Below are 9,890 nucleotides of genomic sequence, written 5' to 3'. Positions count from 1 at the left end.
AAAAAAAAAAAGAAATAGAGAAAAAGTTTTGCTTCCCTCACTTTTGGTCAATCTGTACTTAGGGTCAGAATTAATGTTGCTTCCTCTAGGACATAGCAATGCAAAAAAAGAGGAAGCACAAGCTCAAAAAACAAATCTAAAGTTTGGAGAAATAGATTTCATTTTTAAACAGTCTCAACATGGAACTTGCATGGGACATCCATGGCAGGACTGACAGGTTCCATGACCAAAATGGTACAGCCTTTCCTACCTTCTCATTTATTCTGCTTTGTAACTTAACACTATTATGCCAATGATAATTTAACTAGAAAAAGTTCCTGAGAGAATAACAAATCTGTGATTTTATTATGTCTTTTAATTGATCATGTTTTGCAGCTTTCAGATTCAGATGCCAATAATTTGTTTCTATTATCAGAGTATATAAATCCCATGCAAACATATCTCAGCATAACTGATTTTATTTCCAAATAATTAAACAGGATAAAATGTTATTTGTTGTAAGCTGTTGACAGTTATAAGGGAATTTTGTTTCACTGAATATTTTTAAAGATGCCGCCAGAGCATTGACCATTATTTCATTTTACGTAAGTTGAAGAAAATGAAACTAGATAGTATGTTCTCAGTTTGCAATCTACAAAGGGGAATTTTATTGCTTAAATTAAGATTTCATTTTCTGGCCTGTGCAAGAGACTTCTATGTCTAAAATATGGACATACGTTTTTCATATTTTAGAGTTCATTGTATGGAAAAACACCATCAAAGTTGACCAAAAGATTTTGAAAATCCTTACCAGTTGTTTGTCATATGTGAAAGTCTTATGGTTACTTTAATTTTATTTATTTTATCTTGTTCTCTTGCTGGTTATTGGCAGACTCAGACTCAGTCTTTCTGTTTTCACAAAGAACTCGTGAAGAGGACGATAGGGAAACCCACGTATGCCTTTGAGGCTAGGGACTATGTTGTAAGTTCACCTGTGATGGCCAGGTCATACAGTCATGGCACAGCCACTAACCCCATTCACAGCACCAAGACTGGGGACCCAGAGGCACTCTGTTACGCTTCCACACTACAAAATGAAATTCTTAATTGAGAGAACTGGACACCAGGAAAAAAAAAAAAAGAAAAAAGCCTAATCGTGTAAATTCAACCACAGGCAACTTTATCCAAAAAAGCTTGCATGAATAAAGGAAGCAAACTTTCTAATAACAGTGGTGAGCTGAGCTTGTTTTTTTGTTTTTCTCTTTTCATTCTAGTTCTGGTAAAAATCTTTAAAGGGACTGTGACTGCCGTCTGAGATATCATTGAGTATGACTTTACCGCAGAATTTCACGCATAAAAACACAGCTGCAGTGCGTGGTCACGGGAGAGTGGCGCGCTCACAGACGGCAGTGTAGCTCAGTCACCCATATCCATGTTTGTAACAAATGGATCCATAAGGGAGTTATGCCCTAAAGCTCGGAGAACAAAACAAATAAATCAAGGAAGCGTGAGCAATTTCCTAGCACAGTAAAATGATTTTGCTTCTCTCTATATATCTATATATTGATTTTCACTGTCCCCTTTCTTTGTACTTGAGGTTAGTCCTGTGACTGTCCAATAACACATGGGCCCGCCCAGGCTGCGTTCCCCATGTGTTATTGACGCTTGTGGCTCCCACGGCTCTTTAACTGTCGCCTGAAACTGACAGCTTTTTAATTCTTCAGGTGTCTAGCAATGCACTTAATGAAATCTTCAAAATTATTATTTTAGCCAGTGATTTCGCTTTCTAATTTTAAGAGAAATTCTAATTGGCTGGCTTACAACTTAAGACTGAAAACCAGTATAGAATGATTAAAAAGAAATTCCATGTACTGTGATGGCACTTCTCGTATTAATAGATCATCCGTCACAAATAAAATGGAATTTGTCTGAGAATTTGGTATTTCCTATTCAATGGGGATCTATGTTCAATCCTAACGACTCGTTTTTACTATGAAGTGTTATCATCTTCCTCTATACAATATTTTGAGGTGAGAACTCTGTGGAATGCTTAAGAAAGAATATGTAACTTTGCGTAATGAAAGTAGCCGAGTAGAGAACAATTAGTGTATCTAGTTGAAATGTTAGTTCTTTGAATTAGCAATGTTTAGACAATAATGTGTGAGAAAATAACTGTATATGGTAGTGTGCCTTGTAGGAAAGATATTTGGAGTTTTCTGCTGTGCACCATAAGTCTTGTCTATGCGTACGATGAATTCTAGTTGTGATGAGTAGATTTATGCTCAAGTTCACAGGTGGGCTGGAATCTCTGTAGACTGCCTATGTCAGACAGTCAGGAATGTGACTATATGTACCATTTTCCCCCTGCAAAAGTTTATCTTTCTGTTTCTTTCCTGTAAAATCTCATGTTTCTATATAGGGACAATTTATTTAAAAGGTTATTTTTTATTTACAAAGAAGCGTCAACTTTGAATCAATCTTAAATTAAGAATTCGTTTTTTAGGCCACGTGTGGTGGCTCACACCTGTGATCCCAGCACTTTGGAAGGCTGGGGTGGGTGGATCATTTGAGCCCAGGAGTTTGATATCAACCTGGACAACATGGTGAAACCCCCATCTCTACCAAAAAATACAAAACATAGCCAGACGTGGTGGCACATACCTGTAGTGCCACCTCCTGTATGTACCAGGAGACTGAGGTGCGAGGATCACTTGAGCCCTAGAGGTTGAGGCTTCAGTGAGCTGAGACTGTGCCACTGTACAACCTGCCCTGTCTCCAAAAACAAAACCAAAATTCAGCAAACTGATAAGTAAATAAATACTGTAAAAAGAGCAGTCATGGCCGGGCACAGTGGCTCACCCCTGTAATCCCAGCACTTTGGGAGTTGGGCGGATCACGAGTTCAGGAGTTCGAGACCAGCCTGACCAACAAGGCGAAACCCTGTCTCTACTAAAAATTCAAAAAATTAGCTGGGCTTGGTGGCAGTCACCTGTAATCCCAGCTACTCAGGAGGCTGAAGCAGGAAAATTGCTTGAACCTGGAAGGCAGAGGTGGCAGTGAGCCAAGATCGCGCCACTGCACTCCAGCCTGGACGACAGTGTGAGACTCTGTCTCAAAAAAAATTTAAAAAAAAAAAGAGCAATCACAGTGGATAATTCTCCAAATACCTAACCCGTATGGACAGGGCTCAGAGTTTCACAGAAAGCCTCAGCAGACACCCTCCACGGAGCGAGGGGTGACACACACTTCTTGGTGGGGAGAGAACGTTGTCCTCTAGCCTGACTGCAAGAGTCCTGCTGGTAGTTTCTTAGAGCAACTGCTAGTCAGCCCTTTGTTACCAATTTACCCATTTCAGACTTTGCCTTCATGTCAATGTTTATATTTATTAGAGTTCCTTAATATTAAAATATTACTTTCCTGTCATGGAAGTCATTGGTGTTCAGACTTGTTTTAGTCTGTGTGAAACTTTCCATGGGAAATTTGGAGAACAAAAGGTTGTGTGATTATATTTTTTCTTTTTCTTTTTTTTTTTGAGATAGAGTTTCACTCTTGTTGCCCAGGCTGGAGTGCAATGATGCGATCGCGGCTCACCATAACCTCCGCCTCCCGGGTTCGAGCGATTCTCCTGCCTCAGCCTCCCAAGTAGCTTGGATTACAGGTGTGCACCACCACACCCGGCTAATTTTGTATTTTTAGTAGAGACGGGGTTTCTTCACGTTGGTCAGGCTGGTCTCGAACTCCCGACCTCAGGTGATCCATCCCCCTCGACCTCCCAGAGTGCTGGGATTACAGGCGTGAGCACCGGCCCTTTATTTTTTCTCTGATAGTCATTATGTGTCACCAACTACAAGCTTTCTTTAGTTTACGTCTAGGCTGAGGTAGCCAATACAGGCCTGTAACAGAAACCGTCCTTTTCTCTCTGATCTTTGTGGAGCCTAAGAAAAATTTCATTAGGGAGCAGCCATTCTTGTGAACTTTTGCACAGATCTGCTACAAGTCATTTTTATAAATCAGCGGGTAGACGTGTGTTATTTTAATATAGCAGAACTGACCAAGTTCCTCCTCTTCTGATGTGTTGTTTTGTTTTTTTTTTTCTCTCTCTCTCTTTCTCTCTCTCTTTCTCTCTATTTTTCCCATACCTCTCCAATTTTTACATGAAGCTTTCTCTCAAGCTGGTAAGCACAATTGTTCCATGCATGTCCTGAGTCTAATCAGGTTTTCTGGCGTGTCTTTTATGAATGCTATGCCATGCACAACATGTCTTCAAAGTTAACTTGGTTTGTGTTTCTCTTACGTGTGCTTTCGTTGGTGTTTCCTTATTAGACTTCTTGGATACAAAGGTCCAGAATCTAATAGAGGTGATCTTAATCTTTCCAAGTTGCTAAGAAAATTAACACTTAACTCACGACTTGATGTTATTCCTGGGGCCTTAAGAGGAGGACAAATGTTAATAAAGTGTCTATACAAATATGAACGTAAAGGCCGGGCGCAGTAGCTTACGCCTGTAATCCTAGCACTGTGGGAGGTCAAGGTGGGTGGATTGCCTGAGCTCAGGAGTTCGAGATCAGCCTGGGCAGCACAGTGAAACCCCGTCTCTACATACAAAAGATCAGCTGGGCGTGGCAGCGTGTGCCTGTAGTCCCAGCTACTCGGGAGGCCGGGGCAGAGAACTGCTTGAACCCGGGAGGTGAAGGGTGCAGTGAGCCGAAATTGCAACACTGGACTCTAGCCTGGGTGACAGAGCAAGACTCCTTCTCCAAATATATATATATCTATAGATATCTATATATATATATCTATAGATATATACGTAAATATTAAATCTTGGGGGGTGTCTGTTGGATCATTTTGATATAAAAGTAAATTTAATAGTTGAAAAATGTTCCTATTTGAGAACCATAGAAGTAGATGAAAAAATCTGAGAGCCTGAAGGAGCCGTGCAGGAATGATCCCAGCTGGCAGCTGCTACCCAGGTTTGAGGCCACCTGTGGGAATGGAAAACTGTGGAATCTTTTTTTTTTCTTTTTTTTTTTTTGAGACGCCGAGTCTCGCTCTGGTCGCCCAGGCTGGATGCCAGTGGCCTGATCTCAGCTATGCAAGCTCCGTGTCCTGGCGATTCACGCCTTTCTCCTGCCTCAGCCTCCCAAGTAGCTGGGAATTACAGGCGGCCCGCCACCTCGCCCGGCCTAGTTTTTTGTATTTTTAGTAGGAAGGGTTGTCACCGGGTTAGCCAGCGATTCGGTCTCGATCTCAATGACTCGTGAATCCGGGGCCCGTCTCGGCCCCTCCCAAAGTGCTGGGATTACAGGCTTGAGCCACCGCGCCCGGCCAACTGTGGAATCTTTATGGCGTGACGTAGATATGTTGGTGCCTTGTGCATAGCTGATTCAAGAGGCCACAAGATGATTTCGTGGATAGTGAAAAGAGCCTCCTAAGCCTTTTTAGAATTATTCACTCAGTGTTTTGTGTTGTTTCTACTTAATCGTATATGCCTAGTCAACAGTCAAACTAATCATTAAATTTATTAAAAGTAACTAACATAACCTATAACCATACTTCAAATATGTATAATAGTTTCATAGTCTTCTCAAATTCCACAGCTAAGAATATCCTAAAATAATGGACAGTGATCAACTGTGACAATTCCACTAGGAATAAGATCAGCATTATAAGCACACTATTGATAACCTAGGATAGTATTTTATGATGATTTATATATAGAGAGAGACGTATGTATGTATATACATAATTTTTTCAACACGACTCAGTATTTGGTAATGGATCCAACCCTTAAAAAAAAGAATATTTTATTAAATTGAACATTTCTTAGGCTGTGAAATACAATCCTGAGAGGAGTCTTTGATTAAGGCCTCTACATGAAGGAAAGAGATCTAGATACTTGAATGAACTACAAGTTTATCCGCAGTATGAACTTGGGAAAAACTGGATCTGTTGACTAGGAGGCCTTCTCAGCTGCCAGGGTTTCCTTATTTCCCATGGTTTTTCTGGGTGCCAGCAGCAAAAGGTAATATTTTTAGGCAGTCTTTCTGTTTGAAACACGAAGTATTTTACCAACTTGGTATTGAATTGTTGCTTTATACCATTACTTTGAAGGCAGCAAAGAACTGAAGTGCTGGCTGGGCATGGTGGTTCATGCCTGGAATCCCAGTGCTTTGGAAGGCTGAGGCAGGAGGATTGCCTGAGCCCAGGAGTTCAAGGTGGCAGTGAGCTATCATTGCGCCACTGCACTCCAGCCTGGGTGATAGAGTGAGACCATATCTCAAAAAAAAAAAAAAAAAAAAAAAGACAAAAGAAAAAAGATGTGGTACCAGGTGTGGTGGCTCACGCCTGTAATATCTGCACTTTGGGAGGTGGGGGCAGGCAGATCATTTGAGCCCAGGAGTTCTAGACCAGCCTGGGCATCATGGTGAAACCTCACTCTACCAAAAAATACAAAAATTAGCCAGGCATGGTGGTCTGTGCCTGTGATCCCAGCTATACCGGAGGCTGAGGCAGGAGGATTGATTCAGCCCAGGAGGTCAAGGCTGCTGCAGCCTTGGGTAATAGAATGAAACCCTGTCTCAAAAAATAAACTGTAAAACAAAACAAAACAAAAAACCCAAAATCTGAAGAGGTAGTATTACACAGAGCTTGTGCTATTTTGGGGTGGGGGGAAGCTGTCAACAAGCAAGGGTTTGATTTTTTTTTTCTTTCAGGAGACAGAGTCTCGCTCTGTCCTCCAGGCTGGAGTGGAGTGGCACGATCTTGGCTCACTGCAACTTCCACCTCCTGGGTTCAAGCGCCGAGTAGCTGAGATTATAGGGGCGTGCCACTACACCCAGCTAATTTTTGTATTTTTAGTAGAGATGGGGTTTCACCATGTTGGCCAGGCTGGTCTTGAGCTCCTGACCTCAGGTGATCCGCCCACCTCAGCCCCCCAAAGTGCTGGGATTACATGAGTGAGCCACTGGGCCCAGCCAAGTTTGATTTTATTAGTACATAGAACAAGGTTATCTTACAGAACTCCAGCCACTTAAAATATAGTTAGATGTATATGATCCTCTCTTCCCATACCAACTCCACCTGTTATAGCCTGTCTTTGTTGTTTTCTTATCTGTTTATAAGTCATCAGTACAGTGTGTTTTACTGATAGATTTCTTCACACCTGTTTATACACCTGCACAGAGGCCAAAGCTGTTGTCCAATATGGTAGCCACTTACCACATGATGGCAAGTGCCTGTAATCCCAGCTACTCGGGCAGCTTATGCCTCAGCCTCCTGAGTAGCTGGGATTACAGGCACTTGCCATCATGCCCGGCTAATTTTTGTATTTTTGTAGAGACAGGGTTTCACCATGTTGTCCAGGCTGGTCTTGAACTCCTGACCTCAGGTGATCCACCCACCTCGGCCTCCCAAAGTGCTGGGATTACAGGTGTGAACCACCACACCCAGCTGCTATTGAGTTTTAATTAATTAAAATTAAATAAATTTTAAAAAATTCAGTTCCACAATTTTACCAGCCACATTTCAAATGCTTCACAGCCACACGTGGCTTCTGTGTTGGACAGCACAGCCATAGAACATGGCCATCACTGTAGAAAGTTCTGTTGGACTCAGAGCACATAGCAAGGCTCAGCACATACTAACGAGGTGAACTTTGACCACTTCCCAGATTTCCTGACTTCTTTTTTGGTTTTTTGAGATGGAGTTTCGCTCTTGTTGCCTAGGCTGGAGTACACAGTGGCGCAATCTCAGCTCACCACAACGTCCCAGGTTCAAGCAATTCTCCTGCCTCAGCCTCCCGAGTAGTGGGGATTACAGACGGGCGCCACCATGCCTGGCTAATTTTGTATTTTTAATAGAGACGGGGTTTTTCCATGTTGGTCAGGCTGGTCTCGAACTCCTGACCTCAGGTGATCCACCCGCCTTGGCCTCCCAAAGTGCTGAGATTACAGACGTGAGCCACCACGTCTGGCCTAGATTTCCTGATTTCTGAAGCAGTGTATCTTAACATTGTGTTTTGCTATATTCCAGCTTTTAAAAAATTCTCAGTTCTGGAAAACATGCTTGCTTGATAAAACTCAAACTGTTTTTCCTCTGCTGTTCCACCATGCCAATCAACACAGAAGATTTCTATGACCAAATATATCAGTGTTTCCCTTATATATCAAGCAGCAGACACTGGCTGGGTGTCCTCTAATTCAATTCCATTCTGATGCTATCTACCTGGAGATAGTGGCCGATCCTGGGGGTTGAGGACTCAGTCCTGCAGGACTGCCCCCTCCTTCCCACCAGTCGCAAGTCCAGGCTTCCAGAACTTCTGATGGACTAGCTTCAAGTTGGGGTTCCCATGACCCCCTCTTTGGGTTCAATTAATTTGCAGGGGCAGGTCACAGAGCTCAGGAAAATATTTACATTTACTGGTCTGTTTTTGGTTTTTTTGTTTGTTTGTTTTTTGAGACGGAGTCTGACCCGTTGCCCAGGCTGAAGTGCAGCGGCGCGATCTTGGCTCACCACAACCTCCACCTCCCAGGTTCAAGCGATTCTCCTGCCTCAGCCTCCCAAGCAGCTGGAACTACAGGCGCATGCCACCACACCTGGCTAATTTGTTGTGTCTTTAGCCGAGACGGGGGTTTCTCCATGTTGGTCAGGCTGGTCTCAAACTCCTGACCTCGTGATCTGCCTGCCTCAGCCTCCCAAAGTGCTGGGATTACAAGCATGAGCCACCGCACCTGGCCACCACATTTACTGGTTTATTTCAAAGGGTATTACAAAAGATGCAGATGAAGAGATGCTTAGGGCGAGGTATGGGGGAGGGGGCACAGAGCTTCCATGCCCTCCCTGGGCAGCCACTCTCTAGGAATCTCCCCAAAAACCCTGTCCTCTTGGGCCTTTTATGAGACTTCATCAGATAGACATGACTGAAGCATGGACAACCTTGTTGAAATGAGATTGGTCAGAAAGGGTCTGATCGCATCCTAATAGATCAGGTAGGGACACCCAGCAGGGCCTGTCTGTACAGATTCTTCTTGGCCTCCCTGTGCAGCCTTCCTTCCTCCAGGGTATGGGGCAGGATCCTCTTGAATGAGGATCCTATGGCCACAATCAGAAGGCTGCCTTGGCAGGTGAAAGAAGGGCACGCGGAGGTCGGAGAGATTGATTCTGTTTTCTGAGGTGGCAAGTACTCTGATGTTTTCACAAAAGACCATAGCAAGAGGCCGGGTGTGGTGGCTCACGCCTGTAATCCCAGGACTTTGGGAGGCCGAGATGGGCGGATTGCCTGAGGTCAGGAGTTTGAGACCAGCCTGACCAACATGGTGAAATCCATAATCCATAATAATCCAGTTTTCAAATTTGTAGCGGAAATATTGTAGCGCCATAGTATATGGAAAACAAGTCTTTATTTTTTTGTATCAAAGGTTAGTTTTGTTTCATCTTAGATTCAGAGTCAAATTAAACTTCTTTGGTTTGCTATTAGGAATAGTCACTTCTATTCTGGTTTCACTCAACACTTATCTCTAACACAAACACACATACACACACACATTAGAGGATCAGTGTGTCTGACGGGTGTGTCTTTGAGAACATTCGCTGAAAGTTCTTTGCGTGGCCTTTTGTGGTCAGCTATTTGCTGAATCACACAGTTCCCAGCACATCACCCTGGCATTTTATCTTAATCAGCATAGGAACCCAGTCACATGCCCCCATGTAAGCTGCTTGGCAAATGCAACTTGCTTCAGGAATTACATTAACTGGGTCCCTTCTTTCTACCCTGCCCCAAGCCTGTCTTGTCCTTGTTTCAAAAGAATTGAGGGTTTAAACTAAAATCTCTTTTAAATGCCCTGGCTTATCCCTGGTTATTTGAAGAAACTTCTGTCTCTTCGCTCTCTCTTTTTTTTTTTTTTTTTTTT

At 43.0% G+C, this 9,890-nt stretch overlaps 1 protein-coding gene across 1 annotated transcript in view; it reads left to right on the top strand.

The window, feature by feature from the left end:
- The window catches only part of FNBP1 (formin binding protein 1), a 170,736-nt gene that overhangs the window by 146,095 nt on the left and 14,751 nt on the right, over positions 1 to 9,890 (top strand). Inside the window, 1 exon segment of the mRNA XM_017848183.1 lies at positions 4,140 to 4,154. Within this exon segment, the coding sequence (XP_017703672.1) occupies positions 4,140 to 4,154 (15 nt within the window).

The sequence above is a fragment of the Rhinopithecus bieti genome, unplaced genomic scaffold (assembly GCF_001698545.2).
Source record: "Rhinopithecus bieti isolate Rb0 unplaced genomic scaffold, ASM169854v2 scaffold_29388, whole genome shotgun sequence".
In the NCBI taxonomy this organism is placed as follows: Eukaryota; Metazoa; Chordata; class Mammalia; order Primates; family Cercopithecidae; genus Rhinopithecus; species Rhinopithecus bieti.
This window is presented reverse-complemented; position numbering and strand designations above follow the sequence as displayed.